The 23,673-nt window shown below is 40.3% G+C and overlaps 1 protein-coding gene across 21 annotated transcripts in view; it reads left to right on the top strand.

Annotated features, from left to right (window-relative positions):
* Positions 1-23,405, top strand: part of LOC102279683 (zinc finger and SCAN domain-containing protein 12) — a 49,540-nt gene extending 26,135 nt beyond the window's left edge. For 4 of the 21 annotated variants that reach the window (XM_070361094.1, XM_070361092.1, XM_070361086.1 and 1 more), the window contains one exon: positions 181-314. Coding sequence is in view for 9 of the 21 variants with exons in the window: in XM_070361079.1 (XP_070217180.1) it covers positions 181-667; positions 6,449-6,587; positions 8,310-9,592 (1,909 nt within the window). In the remaining 12 variants the exon portion in view is untranslated. The other 17 variants (XM_070361084.1, XM_070361082.1, XM_070361083.1 and 14 more) reach the window with 13 other exon arrangements.
* Positions 23,406-23,673: the final 268 nt, after the last annotated feature.

Genomic DNA, 23,673 nt, shown 5'->3' with positions numbered 1-23,673 from the left:
TAGCACCTTTACTTATTCTTTTTCTTTAAATTAGTCTATTGAGTCTTTTTTATCAGAGCATTTCTCTGAGTATAGTAGATTACCCTGGAGGCAGCTTTCGAGGTGCATATTTAAATTCTTAGAATTTGCAATTTTTGTTTATGGTGTAGTTTGGGTTAATGATGATAGCTTCTCCCTCAGTTCCAGCCAGAAAAAAACGACACAGGAGATCTTGCTTGAAGCATTGATAAGCTTTTGTATAGCAATGATGGCATATACTTGGTCTATCCAGGCCATGAAGGACCGGGAAGAACTTTTGGAAGTAAAGATAGAGGAAGAGGAGCTGGAGGAGGAGCATAAATATGCCACTACGCAGGATCAGAACCTTCAAAAGAACAACACCCACAGCAGGGAGGTCTTCCGACGGTACTTCAGGCAGTTCTGCTACCAGGAAACATCTGGGCCCCGTGAGGCTTTGAGCCGACTCCGGGAACTTTGCCATCAGTGGCTGAAGCCAGAGACCCACACCAAAGAGCAGATTCTGGAACTACTGGTGCTGGAGCAGTTCCTGACCATCTTGCCTGAGGAACTCCAAGCCTGGGTCCAGGAACAGCATCCAGAGAGTGGGGAAGAGGTGGTGACTGTGCTGGAGGATTTAGAGAGAGAGTTGGATGAGCCAGGATATCAGGTGAGAACATAGATGTGGTGTCTGAGAAGTGAATTATGGATTTCTAGGCCAGAATGAAGTCTAATACTATTTCACAAAATGTATCCTTGACAAAATTGGTGCATCAGAAAGGGGCCTGAGTGTCACAGACGTTGGTTAATGTAATCCTAACTTATTTATATCTTTTTTGTGGAAGGATTGTGTATTTCTTTATTAAGCTGCAAAATTCTGTTTGGTGAAATGCTGTCCAGAAACAGACTTGTAGTACAGAGAAAATGTTAGGTGATTAAAGGGTGGGCAGCAGCCTCTTGAAAGGGACATCGTTTCTGTACAACACAAGTAATTAAGAAATAAGGTTTTGCAGATATATCCTCTGCCTTGTCTCCATTAAAGGATTAAAAGATTGAGAAATCAAAGTCACCATCTCAGGAATGAGATGTAGGAGCAGAGTGGAAAGTTAGGGGGGATGGGCATGGAAGGGACCCATGTTTCTTTGAGTGGTTAAAAGCCCAGTTGAGTTGAAAAGGTGAGATGTCAGTAGAAGAGTTGAAAACAGAGACTGGAGGACCTTGAATATCAACCTCTGGAGTTTAGATTTCATTCTGTAGGACAGAAGCTCCTAATCTGTTCTCTTTGAGTCTATGTGAGTTTTACTAAAACCAAGATAGAAAAAAAAAAAAAAAAAGGCAAATTATGTTGAACCATTTTGTTTTGTTTTAACATTGATAAAGACAGTGCTTTTCAACCAGTACCTCAAAGGGCATTTGGCAATGTCGTGGGACATTTTTCAGTACCTCAAAGAGCATTTGGCAGTGTCTTGGGGCATTTTTGGTTGTCCTAACATTGAGAGGTATCACTGGCATCTAGTGGCTGAAGGATACTGCTAGATAATCACAGTGCTAATGAAACGGAAGTATAATCTAGCATTGAAGTACAAAGCCTGAAGAGGGAAGGACCATGTGGCAAAAAGGTCTAAGTTGAAAATAGGATCATGAAAGTGTGACTGCAAAGGAAGAGGCATATCTTAGGTAAGAATTCAGTCAGTTCAGTTCAGTCACTCAGTCGTGTCTGACTCTTTGCGACCCCATGAATCTCAGCATGCCAGGCCTCCCTGTCCATCACCAACTCCCAGAGTTCACTCAGACTCACATCCATCGAGTCAGTGATGCCATCCAGCCATCTCATCCTCTGTCGTCCCCTTCTCCTCCTGCCCCCAATCCCTCCCAGCATCAGAGTCTTTTCCAATGAGTCAACTCTTCGCATGAGGTGGCCAAAGTACTGGAGTTTCAGCTTTAGCATCATTCCTTCCAATGAAATCCCAGGGCTGATCTCCTTCAGAATGGACTGGTTGGATCTCCTTGCAGTCCAAGGGACTCTCAAGAGTCTTCTCCAACACCACAGTTCAAAAGCATCAATTCTTCGGCGCTCAGCCTTCTTCACAGTCCAACTCTCACATCCATACATGACCACAGGAAAAACCATAGCCTTGACTAGACGGACCTTTGTTGGCAAAGTAATGTCTCTGCTTTTGAATATGCTATCTAGGTTGGTCATAACTTTTCTTCCAAGGAGTGTCTTTTAATTTCATGGCTGCAGTCACCATCCGCAGTGATTTTGGAGCCCAAAAAAACAAAGTCTGACACTGTTTCCACTGTTTTCCCATGTATTTCCCATGAAGTGATGGGACCGGATGCCATGATCTTTGTTTTCTCAATGTTGAGCTTTAAGCCAACTTTTTCACTCTCCACTTTCACTTTCATCAAGAGGCTTTTGAGTTCCTCTTCACTTTCTGCCATAAGGGTGGTGTCATCTGCATATCTGAGGTTATTGATATTTCTCCTGGAAATCTTGATTCCAGCTTGTGCTTCTTCCAGTCCAGCATTTCTCATGATGTACTCTGAATGGAAGTTAAATAAGCAGGGTGATAATATACAGCTTGACGTACTCCTTTTCCTATTTGGAACCAGTCTGTTGTTCCATGTCCAGTTCTAACTGTTGCTTCCTGACCTGCATACAGGTTTCTCAAGAGGCAGATCAGGTGGTCTGGTATTCCCATCTCTCTCAGAATTTTCCACAGTTTATTGTGATCCACACAGTCAAAGGCTTTGGCATAGTTAATAAAGCAGAAATAGATGTTTTTCTGGAACTCTCTTGCTTTTTCCATGATCCAGAGGATGTTGGCAATTTGATCTCTGGTTCCTCTGCCTTTTCTAAAACCAGCTTGAACATCAGGAAGTTCACAGTTCACATATTGATGAAGCCTTGCTTGGAGAATTTTGAGCATTACTTTACTAGCGTGTGAGATGAGTGCAATTGTGCGGTAGTTTAAGCATTCTTTGGCATTGCCTTTCTTTGGGATTGGAATGAAAACGGACCTTTTCCAGTCCTGTGGCCACTGCTGAGTTTTCCAAATTTGCTGGCATATTGGGTGCAGCACTTTCAAAGCATCATCTTTCAGGATTTGAAATAGCTCTACTGGAATTCCATCACCTCCACTAGCTTTGTTCGTAATGATGCTTTCTAAGGCCCACTTGACTTCGCATTCCAGGATGTCTGGCTCTAGATGAATGATCACACCATCGTGATTATCTTGGTCATGAAGATCTTTTTTGTACAGTTCTTCTGTGTATTCTTGCCACCTCTTCTTAATATCTTCTGCTTCTGTTAGGTCCATACCATTTCTGTCCTTCATCGAGCCCATCTTTGCATGAAATTAATTGAAAATTATACAGATGGAGGTATAAAGAAGGAAGAAAGAATGGAGAACTCTACTCAGCAGTCTATTCTAGGCTAAGCACTTGGGATTTTCAAGCTTGAAAGACTAGTATAACGGAAACACTCCTGAGTTCAAGATCGTAGGGGAAAGTGAATTGGTACTCTTGCCTGGAAAATCCCATGGATGGAGGAGCCTGGTAGGCTCCAGTCCATGGGGTTGCTAAGAGTCGGGCACGACTGAGTGACTTCACTTTCACTTTTCACTTTCATGCATTGGAGAAGGAAATGGCAACTCACTCCGTTGTTCTTGCCTGGAGAATCTCAGGGACAGGGAAGCCTGGTGGGCTGCCGTCTATGGGTCGCACAGAGTTGGACACGGCTGAAGCAACTTAGCAGCAGTAGCAGCATCATTCAGCAGATATTTATTGGCCATCTGTTGTTTACTAGGCACTGGGAATGCACCAGTGAAAAAAGTGTAGAGGGTTGCTGCTCTTTTTTCTTGGCCACACCATGTGGCATGCAGGTCTTAGTTCCCTCACCAGGGGTTAAACCTGTGACCCCTGCATTGAGAGCAGAGTCTTAGCCATTGGACCACCAGGGAAGCCCCAGTCTGACGTTTAATTCCAATTTAAAGTTTTTAATTTTAACATAATCACTCTAGCTTCTATGTTGCGAAAGTTCTACACTGGGCCTGGGGGTGGGGAAGGAGAACATAGGGAACAAAGTTAGAAGCAGGGAAACCAGTTGAGGAGGCTATAGCTATAAGCAGTAATCCAGGCAAGAGATGCTGGTGCCTGACTAGAATAATAGCATTGGAAGTGGCAAAATGTAATTGGATTCTGATACATTTTGAGGATAGAACTTGAGAGGATTTGTGTTTATATAGGTTGCAGGATATGAGAGAAAGTGAGTTAAAGATTATTCCAAGGTTTTTGGTTTGTACATCAGGTAAAATGAATTCGTCATTCACTGAGATAGTAAAGATTGAGAGAGACATAGGTTTGGAGTAAAGGGACGGGAATCAAAAGCTAGGTTTTAGATGTGTTAATTTTGAGATTCTCATTAAATCCAAGTAGAAAGTTTGAGCAAGCAACTAGATATAAAGAGTTGGGATTCAGTGGGGGTGGGCAGTGGAAATCTGTTCTAGAAATACAAAATTGGGACTTGCTGGAATATGAATGGTATTTAAAGCCATGAGACAAAAAGAGCATCAGGGGAGTAACCAGATTGGAAACTGGAGAGTGGCCAGGGAGGTAGGAAGAGAACCAAAAGAAAGAATGGGATTCTTAGGCGTAGGCAGAAGTAACTTGATTTTAGTCATGAAGAATTTGTATTGCCAACCAGGCCTTTCCTTTGAGGCTTGCTGTGGGTAGCTAGTGGTTTATGAGGCCTAGTCAAAGATCCAAGGACAGAAGGCACAGTTCACTGTACTGGGCTTTTTTTGCTCTCTTCTCCCCCAATTTGAGGGCTTCTCAGGTGGTGCTGGTGGTAAAGAATCTGCCTGCAGTACAAGAGATTCAGGAGACGTGTGTTCAGTCCCTGGTTTGGGAAGATCTCCTAGGGGAGGAAATGGCAACCAGCTCCAGTATTCTTGTCTGGAAGATACCATGGACACGGGAGCCTGCTGGACTATATTCCATGGTGCCGCAAAGAGTTGAACAGGACTGAATGACTGAGCACACACACCCCAAAATTTGAAGTATCAAAACATCTTTTTCTGTACATTTGAGATAGTATTCTGCTGATTTTGGCTCTTATTCTGAGGGAAAGATTACAAAATGAAACTGTCAGAGAAATAGTGTCAGTGTATGGTAATTTTTTATTTACAAACTTTAGCCATTGAAGGGTATGTGTGTGTGTGTGTGTTAGTTGCTCGGTCATGTCTGACACATTGTGACCCCATGGACTATAGCCAGGCTCCTCTGTCCATGAGATTTTCCAGGCAAGAATATTGGAATGGGTTGCCATTCCCTTCTCCATAGAATCTTCCTGATTTAGGGATTGAACCCAGGTCTCCTGCATTGCAGGTAGATTCTTTACAGTCTGAGCCACTAGGCAAGCTATTGAAGAGGGATGGGGAAGTAATTTGAGGGCCTATCACATGCCTATGTGAGGTGCTTTACATGCATGTCATATAATCTCAGATGTCATATAATCTCAGAATGATTCCTAGCCTAAGGTGACAGAGCTATCGATACTAAACTAAGAAACAGAGTAAGTAATTAGATTCTGATTCCTGTTTTTATACTACCATGCTGGGGAAACCTTTTTTTCTTTTTTTTAAGTGCAAGAGGCAATGGGCCCAATGGAGGAAAGGAAGCTACAGAGTGGTTGAAATTGCTGAGTAAATGAGTTAATTGAAGGAGCAAGGGTCAAAGGGAAGCAGAAAGGGATGACATTGAAGGCAAAAGTAGAGATACAAGCCTTGAAAAAGAAAAGACTTCTTCCTCTAAGATAGAAGGAAAGGAGAAGAGTAAGAGAGTGGAGATAGGTAAAGTGAAGGAGAGAGGATTTTTTTGAGATGGTCGTGATCTTGGAGAAAGAAAGAAGGGGGATGGGGACCTCAGAAGAGCATTGTCTATTAGGAATATGAGAGATTTCTCTTTTTCCTTTCCTCTTTCCTTCTTATACCCTCTTTCTTTTCTTTCTCTTTCTCCTTTGTTCCCTTCTTTCTTTGTCATTTCTTTCATTATTTCCCTTTACTTTTACCCCTTCCTTTCCTTCTTTCTCACTTCTGTCTTATTTCCCCATAAATTCCTTTCCACTTCTTTCTGCCTCTGCCTCTTTTTACCTTCTTTTCCCTCTCTTTGTCACTTCTCTGTTTCTTTGAGCATAGACAAAAATGTAAAAGTGGTACATTTAATATACTTTAACTGTCAAGATAGGGGAAGTTACTTCCAACTGGGGAAGGGAAGGTTTCCCAGAAGAGGTGACATTTGTATTGGCCTTGAGTAGGATTATGGCAGGCTGTTATGTGGAAAGAAGTTTATTTCAAGTTTCAGAGAGCTGGGTGCCAGTGCCCTGGATAGTATATTCTTGTTTAATGTTACCAGAGCAAGGTTCTAAGCTATATCTCATTTACCTCAGGTCTCAGTCCACAGTGAGGAACAAGAATTACAGGAGATCGTACCTCTAAGAACAGAACAAGAACCCAGAATATGCCTTCAGTCTGTGCAAGCCCAGCCAAAGTGTGAATCTGCAGAACTTGAAGCCCAACAGAAGCAAGGTAAAGAAGGAAGACCCATCTTGGGAGGAAGGGGAAGATGGGGGCCAACGTAGGACCCTGGGACTCTTTTGTACTTTGTGCTGTTTGTGAGCATGGAAGTCAGGAAGGTCTCTCAAGAACTCTGATGGCTCATGCATAGACCAGAGGCAGCCTGGTTTATCACTCTGAAACTTTTTTTCTCTTTATGTTACTATTTTCTGAATCCTGGCTGTATTTTATTTGAAAACACTTAGTTTAGTCCTTCTGATAGTTATTTTCCTCTATACTGACTTCCTTCCTATGTATAGCCTTTATCCTACCAGACAATACCACTGTCTTGCAATTTATTCTGTGTCCTTCAGTAAATAAACCTTTGCCCCATGATCTCTTCAGCTAACTTTCAGATGGTTCAGGGAAAAATACATATATGTGTATATATGTATTATATATATACATATATGTATATACATATATAATATATATATACACACATACATATATTACTCTTGTAAAGAGAAAGAGTAATAAAGCAGATGTGGCAAAATGTTCAAAGTGGGTGAAGGGGTGAAAGAATGTACCTTCCTTATTTCCAGTTTCTCTGTTTTTTCACTTACTTTCTAAAAACAGGTGAAAATCCACATTGTTGAAAAAAGTAATAACCTTAAGTTACCCAGTGAAAAGTTTGCCTGCCACTCAATTACCCTAGCCATTTGGTCTCCTTACCTCTATTTTGAAATAGGTTGTCACTGTTACTAGTTTCTTGTGTGTCCTAGAGATTTTTAACCATATATGTATATTTCTCATATTCTAATATATTTTCCTCTCTTTATCACTAAGATTATAGAACCTTGCATTTTTTATTTCTTAACAGCTGCTAAATATTAAAATATATCACTAAATCAGGCTCCCCAGGTGGCTCAGTGATAAAGAATCCACCTACCAATGCAGGAGACAAGGGTTCATTCCTTGGGACAGGAAGATCCCTTGGAGAAGGAAATGGCAACCCACTCTAGTATTCTTGTTTGAGAGATCCCACGGGCAGAGAAGCCTGGTGAGCTACAGTCCATGGGGTCACAAAAGAGTTGGACAGGACTTAGTGACTAAACAACAACAATATGGCTATATCATGCAATTAACTTAGTCTTCTCCTGCTAATAACATTTAAGTTGGCCCCACTCTTTTACTATAACAAATAGTGCTGTGATAAATAACCATATGTGTGAATATATCTGTAGCATAAATTCCTTCTAGGTGGAATTACTAGGTCAAAGGTTATATATATATTTGTAATTTTGATATATATTGTCAAATTGCCCTCTAATAAAGCTTGGATCAGTTTACACTCTTACTGGCAATGTTTGATTTTCATGTTGTGAGCACAGTGTTACATCAAGCTTTTGGCAAATCCAATAGGTGAAAATTATATTCAATATTGTTTAAATCTACTTTTCCCTTATTGTGAGGGGGAGCATCTTTTCTTGTGTTTAAGAGCTGTTCTATTTCCTTTCATGGAAGCCATCAGTTTTTTTCTTTGCCCAGTTTTCTATTTGGTTACTGGTCTTTTTCTTAACAGTTTTTGGAGTGCTTGAGTTTATTAGTTCTGTATTCTAGTGCCATTTTATAGTCATGCGAGATCTCTAAGTTCTTCTGTAATTTTTCATTTGAATAATTTTATGTTGCCTAATGAAAGTTGCCTTTTTCAACCATAAGAAACTAACGAGTATGATCCATTTTTAATTTCAGATATTGAGACTGGAAATGAGTATAGGAATTTAAAGCAAGAAGTTTCTCCAGAAATGAAACCATATGGGAATATAGCTAGCAAATTTGAAAATGAAATGTCTCAACCAGCTAGGTATGAAAAAACATATGAACCTGAAGAAAAAACAGGAGAGTCTTCTGAATATTCAAGGGAGGATAAAGAACCTACATGTGATGAAAATGGAGTAAGTTTGACTGAGAACTTAGATCTTTCTGAACACCAGAGAATTTGTCCAGGAGAAAAGCCTTATGTATGTGATGTCTGTGGAAGAGCTTTTAGTCAACACTCACGTTTTGTAGAACATCAGAGGATCCATACTGGAGACAGGCCCTACAAATGCAAAGAATGTGGAAAAACTTTCCGTGGGAGAACTGTGCTTATTCGACACAAAATAATACACACAGGAGAGAAACCCTATAAATGTAATGAGTGTGGCAAAGCCTTTGCCCAGTGGTCAGCTCTTAATCAACATCAGAGACTTCACACAGGAGAGAAACACTACCATTGTAATGAATGTGGCAAAGCCTTTAGCCAGAAAGCAGGCCTCTTTCACCATCTCAAAATCCACACAAGAGATAAACCTTATCATTGTACTCAGTGTAATAAAAGTTTTAGTCGGCGTTCAATTCTTACCCAACATCAAGGAGTTCATACTGGGGCAAAGCCCTATGAGTGCAGTGAGTGTGGAAAAGCCTTTGTTTATAACTCCTCCCTTGTTTCCCATCAGGAGATCCACCACAAAGAAAAATGCTATCAGTGTAAGGAATGTGGGAAGTCCTTCAGTCAGAGCGGCCTTACTCAGCATCAGAGAATCCACAATGGAGAGAAACCCTACAAATGTGATGTATGTGGAAAAGCCTTTATTCAGAGGACAAGTCTTATAGAACATCAACGAATTCACACTGGAGAGAGACCCTATCAATGTGATAAGTGTGGGAAGGCTTTCACTCAAAGATCAGTCCTCAAGGAACATCAGAAAGTGCACACTGGAGAGAGGCCCTATAAATGCAATGAGTGTGGGAATGCCTTCCGAGGAATCACAAGCCTCATTCAGCATCAGAGAATCCACACTGGGGAGAAACCCTACCAATGTGACGAATGCGGCAGAGCCTTCAGACAGAGGTCAGATCTTAGTAAACACCAGAGAATTCATAACAGAGGTGATCCCTATACATGTAAAGTGCATGGGGAGTCATTTACACAGAACTCAGCTCTTATTCAACATCAGACTACCCACAAAGCAGAAAAATCTGGTTCTGTGTGATAACTGCAGGGAAACTATCTCACAGAATTCAGGCTAAGGAGAAATACAAGCTATGAGATGATCAGGACAAAATGTTAGTCACTATAGCTATACGGAAACCTTGGATATTTCATAAAAAATTCACTGTGTGCTCCTTTTCTCAAAAGAGTTTACAACCTAGTTTCGAAGATAATAGGTCCACCTATTTAGTTAAGGCCACAGGACAGTAGAATTGATGCTCAAATATTATAGAATTAAGGTGGCACTTGACAAGCAGTAAGTGCTATAAATTCTGAAGGAGAGATCACTGGTGTCTGAAGTAGTCAGGAAAGATTTTAAAGATAAAGGTTTGATGGGGATATTTGGAAGGCAAAAGGGAGAAAACATTTAGAATAGAACAAATTAATCAGAGTGCCTGTGGTTTGCAAGCATCAGTGACAAAACAAGCCAACCTAAAGAAAGTTCATTCAGTTGGGCAGCTGATGGTATTGTGTTGGAAACACAACAAGGGCAGACGCTGGGAGGTCAGAATGCCAGTAATTTCACCGAATATTTTGACACTTAAAGAATTTTTCTCATTTAATTTCTAAAATGTTTCTATAAATTAAAATGATTCTCCATTGTAAAAATGAGGATATTCTTGCTTATGGAGATGATGACACAGCTACAGTATTACACAAAGGAAGAGACCAGAGGCTTAAGTGCAGGTCATTACAGTTTTTAAGTTCTGTTCATTACAGGAGTGATTCCTCAACATCAGTGAACATCAGAATCACCTTGGTGCTTGTTGAACATACCTGAGTCCCACTTGCAGATACTATGCTTCATTAGGTCTGAGATGGGGATTGAGAATCTTCATTTCTGTAGCTCCACAGTCACTTGATGTGCTATACGATTTGAGAAACATTGCATTGAATCACAGTTGCCAGTGAAGTGAGGAAGCATGAATACAGGCCACTGCAGATTTTTAGCATGAGGAAAGCCCTTCAGGGGACATGTGCCAGCAGCTCTTTACAATGAACAGGGAATTAGACCACCATCATGCCTAAAAATTAGGGTTTCACAATGGCCTTTCTAGCCCTTCAAATTTAAATGTTTCAAAACAGACCCACCTATATTCCAAGGCTCCATGGGGTCTTCTGAGTGCATGCTTTGTGTGTGTGTGTGTGTGTGTGTGTGTGTGTGTGTGTGGAGGGATGCTGGTGTTCTCTGTTTTATACTTCTCTTTTTTCCCACCTCTGTGTTATGAATTCTTTTACAATTTTTTGACTTGTATACTTTCTTGAGCATATTAAAAGAGCCAAAGATTAGTGATTCTTTCCTTCAGGCTTCAGGAAAAAAATTAACTGAAAACTGGTTGACATTTCTCCTATATTACTGAGTAAATTCTGTTTTTGATGAGAATCTATGATGATTACTGTACTAGGTAGCAGGCAAGTCACAGAAGTACATATAGCTCCTTGTCTGTTTATCTCTTTACAGAAATCATATTTAATCTCTGCTGAGATGTTCATTTATTTCTTTTCCTTTCTGCCTTGCCACAGCAAACTCCACAGTTTGTTCCTAGGATTACGTTCCCACCCCACCCCACCCAACTTCAGTCCCCTCATCTCTCACTTCTAGCTGGTCAGTGGGTTTGAAGTGGTGAGATAGTGACAGAAGAGGTAGAGGAGAAAAAAGAAGGGTAATTCACCACTCTTTATCTAGTCCCAACAACCTTTCTGCCCAGCCCTGTCTTTATCCACCTCCCCCTTCTGTAAAAGACTCTACCCCCATTTCCCTAGTGCCCCTATCTCCTGTCCCTCTATCCATAATCCCTGTATAATACATAAGAATATCATCATTGGATTTGAACCAGAAAAGTCCCTAGTCCTATAGAAATATATATGTTCCTAGCTTTCTAAATTGTAATTGTGAACACATTTTCTCTTAAAAATGATAATAGTATTTTAGGCATATAAAGTGTCATACTGGTTTTTGTGATTAGAATTTACAATGATTGTGGGAAAACTTTCTGGGTTCACAACATAGGAAAGCAAATTAACATTTGGAAAACAATTCATTCACAAGTGGACTGTTTATTTAATAATAAGACCAACATTGGAATTGTGCACCTAGGCACTGAGGCAGCTAGGATTGAAAACCTAATTTTTTATGTCTAGGAAACAAGGATCCTAGAACTAAGCCTGAAGGCCCTAGCTGTAAGTATTGATGCGTGCTAAATTGCCTCAGTTGTGTCCAGCTCTTTGCAACACTATAGACTAGCCTGCTCCTCCTCTGGGATTCTCCAGGCAAGAATACTGGAGTGGGCTGCCATGCCCTCCTCCAGGGGATCTTCCTGACCCAGGAATCAAACCCACATCTCATATGTCTCCTGCATTGGCAGGCGGGTTCTTTATCACTAGCACCAACCACCATAAGTATTAATGTATGAGGCCTATTCCCTAAGGTTGCTCAGTCTCAAGTTTCTCTCATGTAAACTCAACCATTTAGAGGGGGCTTGACATAGTAACAAGAACCTTCATGAGACCATCTCTACCAAACTCATGCTTTTCCATACTTGTCATCTAATCAGGTTTCACAAACATGTTCTCCAAACTGAAGTTACTCTTCATAGTAATGTCAGAGCCTCTCTCTCTAATCTGACTGCTCAGTAGAATGCAATTGTTATTTTAAACTTGCTCTCTATTCTCCAGTGCTGTTATTAGCAGTCTCTCCAGTTCATCTGCTTAACATGTTCTCTTAATGCACTCAAGTTCCTCCGTTTCCCTCTCAAGTAAAGAGAACTGTAAAGGAACCATAAACAAAGACCCAGAACAATGGACTATGCCTATTATATAGAAGAATACAGTTCATAACTTATTTCAAATATGGGAGGTTTGTTCTGGTTGTTTCTTATGCTTAAATACAGTTGTGCCAAAAAAAAAAAAAAAGCAGTGGCATGGGATTTCCAGGTAGGCATCAAAGGGGTCAAACTAGTCCATTATAAGGAAAAGGTAAAAGGTTACCAAGTGGAACTAAATAGGCAACAGAAAACTGAAGGCTATGAGAGGGCAAGTGGAGGACATGTTAGATAAGGAATTGGAGAGTGCAGTAACAGAATACCTTGTGACGAAGTCGAGTACATTTTTATGTATAATAGATGGCATGATAATGACAGGATCTTGGAAATCAGGGAAATCTAGGAAATCAGTTCATTTATGTGGATTTTTAAATCAACAAAACAGGTTATATGAAAGTAAAGTCAGTCCACAAGAGAAGTACTGACAGTAATACAACAGCCAAATAGAGCAGCTGGTGTAAAGCTCAAATGAATCATGAAGCAGCAGCTTAGAAATAACATTAAGGATGAGAATAAGATTGATTAGCTTCTCCTTTCTATTTGAATGAAGATAACCAAGACAGCCTTGATGTACTCCTATTCCTATTTAGAACCAGTCTATTGTTCCATGTCCAGTTCTAACTATTGCTTCTTGACCTGCATACAGATTTCTCAGGAGACAGGTCAGGTGGTCTGATATTCCCATCTCTTTCAGGATTTTCCACAGTTTATTGTGATCCACACAGTCAAAGGCTTTGGCATAGTCAATAAAGCAGAAACAGATGTTTTTCTGGAGCTCTCTTGCTTTTTCCATGATCCAGAGGATGTTGGCAATTTGATCTCTGGTTCCTCTGCCTTTTCTAAAACCAGCTTGAACATCTGGAAGTTCACGGTTCACATATTGCTGACACCTGGCTGTATATTGTCACCCTGCTTATTTAACTTCTATGCAGAGTATATCATGAGAAACGCTGGGCTGGAGGAAACACAAGCTGGAATCAAGATTGCCGGGAGAAATATCAATAACCTCAGATATGCAGATAACACCACCCTCATGGCAGAAAGTAAAGAAGAACTAAAGAGCTTCTTGATGAAAGTGAAAGAGGAGAGTGGAAAGTTGGCTTAAAGCTCAACATTCAGAAAACTAAGATCATGGCATCTGGTCCCATCACTTCATGGCAAATAGATGGGGAAACAGTGTCAGACTTTATTTTTGGGGGCTTTAAAATCACTACAGATGGTAATTGCAGCCATGAAATTAAAAGACACTTACTCCTTGGAAGGAAAGTTATGACCAACCTAGATGGCATCTTAAAAAGCAGAGACATTAAAGCAGGGACCTTTGCCAACAAAGGTCCGTCTAGTTAAGGCTATGGTTTTTCCAGTAGTCATGTATGGATGTGAGAGTTGGAATATAAAGAAAGCTGAGTGCCAAAGAATTGATACTTTTGAACTGTGTTGTTGGAGAAGACTCTTGACAGTCCCTTAGACTGCAAGGAGATCACTCTTGAGGGTTCATTGGAGGAACTGATGTTGAAGCTGAAACTCCAATACTTTGGCCACCTGATGCGAAGGACTGACTCATTTGAAAAGACCCTGATGCTGGGAAAGATTGAAGGCAGGAAGAGAAGGGGATGACAGAGGATGAGATGGTTTGATGGCATCACTGACTCAATGGAGATGAGTTTGAGCAGACTCCAGGAGTTGGTGATGGACAAGGAGGCCTGGTGTGCTGTGGTACAAGGGGTTGTGAAGAGTCGGACATGACTGAGCGACTGAAGTGAACTAAACCAGATGTGAACCAAGCCAGATGGTTATCACTGTCTTGGTGATATCGAAATCACTGCAGATGATGACTGCAGCCATGAAATTAAAAAGATGCTTGCTTCTGGGAAGAAAAGTTATGACCAACCTAGACAGCATATTAAAAAGCAGAGACATTACTTTGCCAAAAAAAAGTCCATCTAGTGAAAGCTATGGTTTTTCCAGTAGTCATGTATGGTTGTGAGAGTTGGAATATAAAGAAAGCTGAGTGCTGAAGAATTGATGCTTTTGAATTGTGGTGTTGGAGAAGACTCTTGAGAGTCCCTTGGACAGCAAGGAGATCCAACCAGTCCATCCTAAAGGAAATCACTCCTGAATGTTCATTGGAAGGACTGATGCTGAAGCTGAAACTCCAATACTTTGGCCACCTGATGTGAAGAACTGACTCATTTGAAAAGACCCTGATGCTGGGAAAGACTGAAGGCGGGAGGAGAAGGGGATGACAGAGGATGAGATGATTGGATGGCATCACTGACTCAATGGACATGAGTTTGAGTAAACTCTGGGAGTTGGTAATGGACAGGGAGGGGAGGCCTAGTGTGGTGCAGTCCCTGGCGTTGCAAAGAGACATGACTGAGCAACTGAACTGAATGGAACCAAGACAGTGTTTACTAAGGCAAAAGCACTTGGAGAGGTTGGGGGAGAATCAAATTTCTAGAGCAGTGAAAAGTAAAGTGAGCTTTAAACATGGGTTTCAGATGAAAAGGTATCCTGACAATCACAAAAGGGTTCCAAAGAGTGTAATAGACAGGGACTGAAAGGAAGGAAGATGGACCCCTCTGATAAAAAAGAAAAAATGTGGGGAGGGGATGACCAGGGCTGTAGGATTGAGAAATTTCCTGGGGCATGGTGGGTGAGGATGGAGGTGGAGAGTGATCAGATGGAAGCACTTAGAAAAGCTGTGCACTCCTGTCGTCACAACAAAGTAGCCTCTTCCATTAATATCCAGTGATTGACCATTAGAGTTGTTACAGTTAAAACAAAGTCATTATTCTTGGCAATCTTTAGGAATAGATGAAGGGATTCATTAACAGTATTATGTGATATTTACTAATTACTTGCTAAGGGCCAGACATTACTAAATGCTTTGCTCACACTATTTCATTTTTACCTGGGGAAATGGAAGTCAGTAAAACTACTTGAGGTCACAGAGTTAGTGTGTGGGGGACCAGGATATGAACTCAGCAGATCCAGAACCCACTCTGTTTCAGAACAAACTGCATATTGCAGTGGTATTCAGGGCTTTGAGTTATTAGTGAGTAATAGTAGTGAAAGTCACTTAGTCATGTCTGACTCTTGCGACCCCATGGACTGTAGCCTGCCAGGTTCCTCTGTCCATGGGATTCTCCAGGCAAGAATACTGGAGTGGGTTGCCATTTCCTTCTCCAGGGGATCTTCCCGACCCTGGAATCGAACCCATGTCTCCTGCATTGCAGGCAGATTCTTTACCAACTGAGCCAGGAGGGAAGCCCTCTTTGAGTTATTACCTATAGAAAAATTTTCAACTATCAAAATTATGGAAAATACTTCTAGAGTGATAATATCCCCATCCTCTTGTATACTAAATCTTGGATGAAGTTTGGCCAGTGTAAATATCTAATTCTTGTTGCCTGCAGAATGAGGATGTATGCAGGAGATGTTTCAAGTTAAAAATGGTCTCTTTATAGGAAAGGATCACACTCGTAGCTTAGAATCATTGTTTTCTGCATTATTCTGACAGAATAAGGGACATTTGCCTGTCTAATACAAATCATAGAGATTAGATAATATCCCCATTATGGATCTATCCAGTAACTCACTATGGGTACATCAATACCTTTGATGAGGGTTTTTAAAAGCGATCTTATATTTGTAGCTAGTACCATTTCTTGGACTTAAAAAACCATAGATAAGTATATATTATATATTTCTTTCAGTTACTCTTCCTGACTCCACATGCCCAGAATTTATTTGAGCAATGAGTGTGCTTATTTAACAGAGGATAATCATTTTGATTGGGGCTTCTCAGGTGGCTCAGTTGCAAAGAATCTGCCTGCCAATGCAGAAGTGGGTTTGATCCCTGGGTTGGGGAGATCCCCTGAAAAAGGAAATGACAACCTACTACAGTATTCTTGCCTGAGAAGTCCCATGGACGGAGGAGCCTGGCAGGCTTCAGTCCATGGGGTCACAAGAGTAAGACATGACTAAGCAACTAAACTATTATTTTGATACACTGTTAATAGAATTTTTTCAACTTTCAAGCTTTTACACTGCAGATTTTACGTTATAAAGCTCCACCAGCAGTTCATTGTTTTATAAGAAATTCTTTGGATCTTTTCTCCTTCCAAATGTTTCTGGGTATAACTGATAAGGAGTTCATGTACATTATTCTTGTACATAGTACTTTAATATATTTATAAAGTAGGTATGAATATATTATATATATATAATATATACATTGTATTTATATATATAATCTGATTTTATATATATAAAATTTGATTTTGACAAAACCAACTTTGATAAGTATTTTAAACTCACCAGTTGATTACCTCCCTAGCTCACATTGTGAGGTCATTATTGAGAGCCAGAAGTTATCCATTGCTTTCTTGAAAACAGTGTATTCTCTTCACACTCATGTAAAAGACCTTTTCCAGGTCTGAAAACCCAGAAGTCAAGGCTCCCAGAGATTTCCCCATCACAGTTCAAGGTGATCTTTGGGGATATATGTTTGCTCCACCAGTCATTTTCCTAAGCCCAAATGGCCTGGTCCTGGGTACTCCAAGGATTCCTAAGAGGAGGCCATTTGTTACCTCTGATTTATGCAGAGCTTCATTATTCCTGTCTGCACTTTATATCAGAGAAGGCGATGGCACCCCTGTCCAGTACTCTTGCCTGGAAAATCCCATGGATGGAGGAGCCTGGTAGGCTGCAGTCCATGGGGTCGCTCAGAGTTGGACATGACTGAGCGACTTCACTTTCACTTTTCACCTTCATGCATTGGAGAAGGAAAGGGCAACCCACTTCAGTGTTCTTGCCTGGAGAATCCCAGGGACGGGGGAGCCTGGTGGGCTGCCGTCTATGGGGTCGCACAGAGTCGGACACGACTGAAGCGACTTAGCAGCAGCAGCACTTTATATGCACTTCATACATTTTGACCTAGTGCCTCAGCTCAGCCTACTTAAGTGAAATATTTAAGAGTATGTGTCTTACCATTTTATTCCCAATAAAGAAGGAGGCAGTTTAGAACTCTGCAGCTTGCCATAGCCAAATTAGCTGAGTGACATTGGGCCTCAGTTTCCTCATAATGTAAAATATTGCTAAAGTACCTTCCTCTGCTTGGGGAGTTATAGGATAATAGTTATATGGATAAATGAGTTTTATATAAAGTGCTTAGAACAGTGCTTAGCACCTAAGTACTTTATTTGTTGTTCAGTTGCTAAGTCGTGTCTGACTCTGCGACTGCATGAAATGCAGCATTCCAGGCTTCCCTTGTCCTTCATTATCTCCCATAGTTTGCTTAAACTCATCCATTGAGTTGGCTTTGCCATCCAACCATCTCATCTTCTGTCATCCCCTTCTCCTCTTGCCCTCAATCTTTCCCAGCATTATGTTCTTCCCCAATGAGTTGGTTCTTTGCATCAGGTGGCCCAAGTATTGGAGCTTCAGCATTAGTCCTTCTAATGAATATTTAGGGTTGATTTCCTTTAGGATTGACTAGATTAGTTTGATCTCCTTGCTGCCCAAGGGACTCTCAAGAGTCTTCTCCAGCAGCACAATTTGAAAACATCAATTCTTTGGCGTTCAACCTTCTTTATGGTCCAACTTTCAACTCTGTACCTGACTAATGGAAAAATTATAGCTTTGACTCAATGGCCCTTTGTCGGTGAAGTGATGATGTCTCTGCTTTTTTAATACTCTGTCTAGGTTTGTCATAACTTTCCTTCCAAGGAGCAAGTGTCTTTTAATTTTGTGGCTGCAGTCACCATCTGAAGTGATTTTGGAACCCTAGAAAATAAAAATCTGTCACTGTTTCCACTTTTCCCCTACTTGCTATGAAATGATGAGACCAGATGTCACGATCTTAGTTTTTTGAATGCTAAGTTTTAAGCCTGCTTTTTCACTCTCTTCTTTCACCTTCATCAAGAGGCTCTTTAGTTTCTGTTTGCTTTTTGCCATTAGAGCGGTATCATCTGCATATCTGAGGTTGTTGATAGTTCTCTTGGCAATCTTGATTCCCGCTTGAGATTCAAGAGCTTTATAGACGTTTGCTTTGTTTATTGCCCTGGGTTCTCTCAAATGCGTGGCCTCTAGAAGCTCCTCTCTCCTCTCTTCTCCTCTTGAAGGTGAGAGGAGAAGGGGAGGACAGAGGATGAGATGGTTGAATGGCATCACCAACTCAATGGACATGAGTTTGAGTGATCACCGGGAGTTGGTGATGGACAGGGAGGCCTGGTGTGCTGCAGTCCATGGGGTCGCAAAGAGTCAGACACGACTGAGTGACTGTACTGACTGACTGACTAGAAGCTCCAGCCCCAGGCCAGAGATTACCTGTAACCACGCTGCAGATTTCCCAAGACTGCTGCATTGTTGCCGCTGAGATGAAAGCTCCCTCTCTGCTCTACTTTTTATCTTGGACTCTGATGAACAGTGGACGGCAGGAGATAAACATCGCCTAAACTGCCTGGGAAAGGTTTTCCTATCTTTTGTTTCTACCTACCCTTGTTAGTTATCAGCTATAACTAGCAGCCAGGGGGGTTCACTTTTTGTCTTGGGAGCTGCTCTTTCGAGCTTCTGTAGTGGGAAGGCGAACCCTGGCGGGAGGAGACTGTCGAGCCCCAGCCTCAGAGCGCAGCCCACTGGAGTTACCCAACCCAGCTGCCCAAACCTGTGCTGCTCAGCAGGGGCGGGGATGCTGCCAGGCAACCATAGGAGAGAACCTCCAGGTTCCTAGAGAAGACTGAAGGGTAAGCCAGCCGTTGATTGCTGAAGGCTTAGAACTGTGAGTTTTTTGGCCTCTGTGTTGTAGGGGTCGGTGGTCACCGATTCCTAGACTCCGGCTTTGACTCCGTGTATATCTGGCCCTTTGGGGACTCTGCTGAAGTTCAGTGTGATGATTGATATGCAGGGGAAAGTTAAAGATGGTTTCCAAGTCTTGAGTTGTAATAGGATGTTGAGGATGTTGAGAAAGAGGAAAGTCCTGAACCTCAGTTTGGTAAAAGGAAAGTTGCGTTCTTTTGAGAAGATCCCACTCATGACTCTCCCTAGAATAAATAGGAACAAATTAGGAGTCCACTTACTGGTTGTGTGACTTTTAGCAAATAGTTCAATCCCTCTGTGCCTCAGTATCATTCATGTGTCAGATGGAATTATAAAATCTTAGTTAAATTTACAGTCAATTTTCAATAACCGTTATTTTCTGATCTCTGATGGTTTACTGTTTGAGATTCTCAGAAGAGGGGAACCAAAGGGAAGAGGGTCATGGTCTTTCTCCCAAGCCTGATTAACTTAAACATTTAGGAAGTAAGAGTTTTAGCAGATAGTGCTGGATAATAATTTGCAGTCATTCCCACTCATATATTTTTTAGCTTTCTGACAGAGTTCCTTTTTTCTTTCAGTGCATTACCAGGTAAGTGAATTTTGGGGTAAGAGCTAAATAAAATTCAAAGTTTCTGTTAATTGTGTTGTTTTATGCCTCAGGAAGAAGACTAGCTACAAGGAAATACTTCTGAAAAATCAATGTGAACCACAAGCTGGAGTGAATCTTCTTCTGAGCTCGCTTATTCCAGAATGGCAGTCCTCTTGCAGAAAAGACCTCTACTAGTGACTGATGGTAGAGGGCCAGGGTTGTGCCTGTCCAAGAATCAGACTGGCACAGCAAAATCTTTCTTCAAATTTTAAGTTGTTGCTACCAGGAAATAGCTACTTGAACCTCACAGGTCTGTCAGAAGATGGGTAACTCTGCCCACAGATGCAGAGAGCAGAGATACAGACCGAGGAGCAGGTGCTAAAGTAGGTCCTGACCTCTGCCTGGAGAACTGCAGACCTAGGGAGGATAATATCATCCAGAATGTGGAAAAGAGGCATCAGTTATGCTGGAGGAGTTAGAAACAGTTTGATGGACAAGCCTTAAGGCGGGAAGGGTTGGGAGGATGATTTATGGCTTGAGTAGTGAAAGGAATAACATAGAAAGCAGCAAAACCGAATTTCAGGACCCATCAGATGTATTTGGAGCCATAACCCCGTATCACCTTCATGGGCTTTAATTCATGTACACCTCTGGAACGTTCTCTCTATATATTTGGTTTTTATTGGTGGTGGTGGTGGTGGTGTGAGTATTTTTACTGAGGGACTAGCTTCATATTCAATTTTCCAAGACCATCTCTTCATCCCATTGCTTTTAGGGTCCAGGTAGAACAAGGATAGAACAAGATATGCTTTTGGGAAGATAGTGCCCTGGAATCAGAAGTGTCAGGTCCAGACTGTTAAAATGCTTAGTTTTACTCTCACAGTATTGCCTTATGAAATGAAAAGCAGATGAGAAAGCAAATCTGCTGAGAAAGAAGACATCTTTGAAAGGCAGCTTTTTAGAACTATTGTAAGTAGTATTTTTTCCCTGGGAACTGTGCACCTACCCATCTCCTCATTGCCCAATTCTTTAGGTAGAAGCTGTTATTCATATTTGTGGAGGTGTTTGTGTTTTGTTGTTTTGACTTTTTCAACTTCTTTAGCTTCAAAATGTTTTTCTTCTTATCTTTTAATCCTGAATATTACCTGAAAAAGTTATCTTCCCCACTGTAATTTTTCCAGTTTACTTATTTCCCCACATCAAAATAGTATGGATTTTCTAATTTACCTGTTGCTTCAAGTTAACTTTTATTATATGCCATTGTTTGTGGATCCACTTAACAAACATTTATGGAACATTTTGTTTGTTTGTAGTAGTGGCCTCAATACATTTCATTTTGTTTAAATGGTACTTATAATTACCCTTTAGCAAATTAAATTTCTCTTGGTTTCATGATATTCTCTTTTTTTCATGTATGGATTAAAACTGATCTCTTCTTAACTTTTTTGATTATACCTTCCTGATTCTTTGTCATATTTTGTGAGAAAATTCTCCATGCTCTTCCAGTTTCTTTCTTCCCAGCTCTCGCTTCTCAAACTGGAACCTCATATGCCTTCTTGGGTATTTTTCAAAACTGAGATGGCAGTTTAGGGAAACTGAAAAAGCATGCACTTTAGGTAAAACTGAGTTTTATCTTTATCACTGTTTCTCATCATTAATCTCATGATCTCAGGAGAAGAGACAACTGACATTTGAATTGTCTGTGCATTTTTTTAGATGGAGTTACTGAGAATGAAAATAAGGACTTGTCTCCAACACACAAATCTGAAGATGCTGTCATGTGGGGGGAGTCTGCAGAATTCCACCACCAGTGCAGTAAGTTAGTAAAAGCTTTAGTCACTGGTGAGTCATTACGCAGCATTAGGGAGCACATATCAAAGAAAATGCTTGAGAACAACATGTTTGTAAAGGCTTTTGTTTACAGTGGGTCCCTCCTTTCCCACTAGGAAATCTATCACAAGGGAAATGCTGTCAGTATAAAGAATGTGAGAAAGCCATATTTGACATTAGAAAACCTGCAAAAGCGAGAAACTGCATACATGTGATGACTGTAAGGAGGCCTTCATTCATCATGGAAACCTTCTAGAACATTATGTGAAGGAAGCAAGAAGGAAGGCCTTCAGCCAGAAGTCAGAACTGACTGCACTATAGATTCTACATGGGAGACAGATCTACTAAATGTGATGAATGTGGAAATGTTTTCTATGGAATCACAGCATTATTCAGCATTGGGGAGAAGATCACACTAAAGAAAAACTGAGTGTCATGGGTTTGGAAAAGTCTTCAGAGGTTGGACCTTAGAAAATATCAGGGAGTCCATATTAGAGAGGCTCTTATAAATGAGAAGATTGTAGGAAGTTGTATGGACAGATATCAAGCCTCAACAATAGAGTCTCCATGATATTGGAAAATTCATATAATTAATGTAAATGGGCAAGATGTATGGGGAATGGATATTTTAAATTGCCCATTGTAGCCACAAAGAACATTCAGTGAATTTCTCAAGTCAAGAAAAGGGAAAGTCATAAGTTCTTTTTGCTTCCAAAAGGAGTCTATAAACATGAACGATCAGGAGTTTTGAAATGAAGATGTTTACCTGCATCCCTGGACTTGTGCTACTGTCTCCAAGATGACTGTTGGGGACATCGTATTTTCCCATGCCCACTCTAATCTCACATCTTAAATTCATTCAAGTGTAGATAATATTGTCTACTGCTTGTTGTAAATTAATTCTTATGGGCTAAATAGGCTTGTATGAGTACCCTAGGACATAAAAATGACATTTGTAAAGCTTCAGTAAGCATAATGAGCCACGTCATTGAATTGTTAGTACTTTTTAAAATTTGGCACTGCTTCTGTGTTCCAACACAAGGCCAAAGAGGTGTCCATCACAGAGTATATATTTCCCAGCTTTATTTTTTTTTTTTAAGATAGAAAATGATATTTCACATATAGCTTTGACAGATAATAGGTTATTTTCTTTTATAGATAACACAATATAATATCCTGGAGGCTAATATTTTGAAGTAACATTACTTTCAGTTCTAAAACCTACAGGCTGAAAGAGGAAAGAATCTATCTAAGCTGTTCTTCAGCAATTTGGCAGTATAGCCCAATCTCTATGAGAATGAAGCTTATGGATTTTATAGTAGGTCATTAAATATAGGAACCACAGATTTCAAAAGATTGCAATGATTATTTCACAGTTAGGAGTTTATATCTGCTGCAAATGCCTGAATTTTCTGAGTAGATATTATAGTCACTATTTTAAAAGACAGACTGCATTCTATTAAAGACTTTTTCAGCATTATAGAAACTACATTTTCCCCTTAATTTTATTATCACCTTGTATTACATGAAAGGATTTCCTAATATTGAACCAACCTTGCATTCCTGAAATAAATTTCACTTAGTCATGGTGTTTTCTTAATGTGTTAATGGGTTCTACTTGCTAATACTTTATTTAGTGTATTTTTACTCAATATTCATATAAAAAGCTGTCATCTTTTAGATCTGTCATTTTATTCTATATTCATGGTTAGGTTTTAATTTTACTACATCATAAAAAAAAACTTTAAGTTTTTGTTCTTTTTTGTTTGTTTTTAATGTTCTAGTACCATTTGTAAAGCATTGAAATTATCTTGTATTTGAAAGTTGAATTCTGATGTAAAACTATTTGGGGTGGGTGCTTTTTTGTGGGAAAAATGCTTTTTATGTAATTGAAATCATTTGGAGTATATTCTCTGACCACAATGGTACCAAACTATGAAATAACAGTAAGTCAACAGAAAACTCTCCAAACATTTGGAAACTAAGGAAAATATTTCTAAATAATGCCCTGGTCAGGAG

The sequence above is a fragment of the Bos mutus genome, chromosome 23 (genome assembly GCF_027580195.1).
Source record: "Bos mutus isolate GX-2022 chromosome 23, NWIPB_WYAK_1.1, whole genome shotgun sequence".
Taxonomy (NCBI): domain Eukaryota; kingdom Metazoa; phylum Chordata; class Mammalia; order Artiodactyla; family Bovidae; genus Bos; species Bos mutus.
The sequence above is the reverse complement of the archived record's forward strand: the minus strand, read 5'-3'. Positions and strand labels throughout refer to the sequence as shown.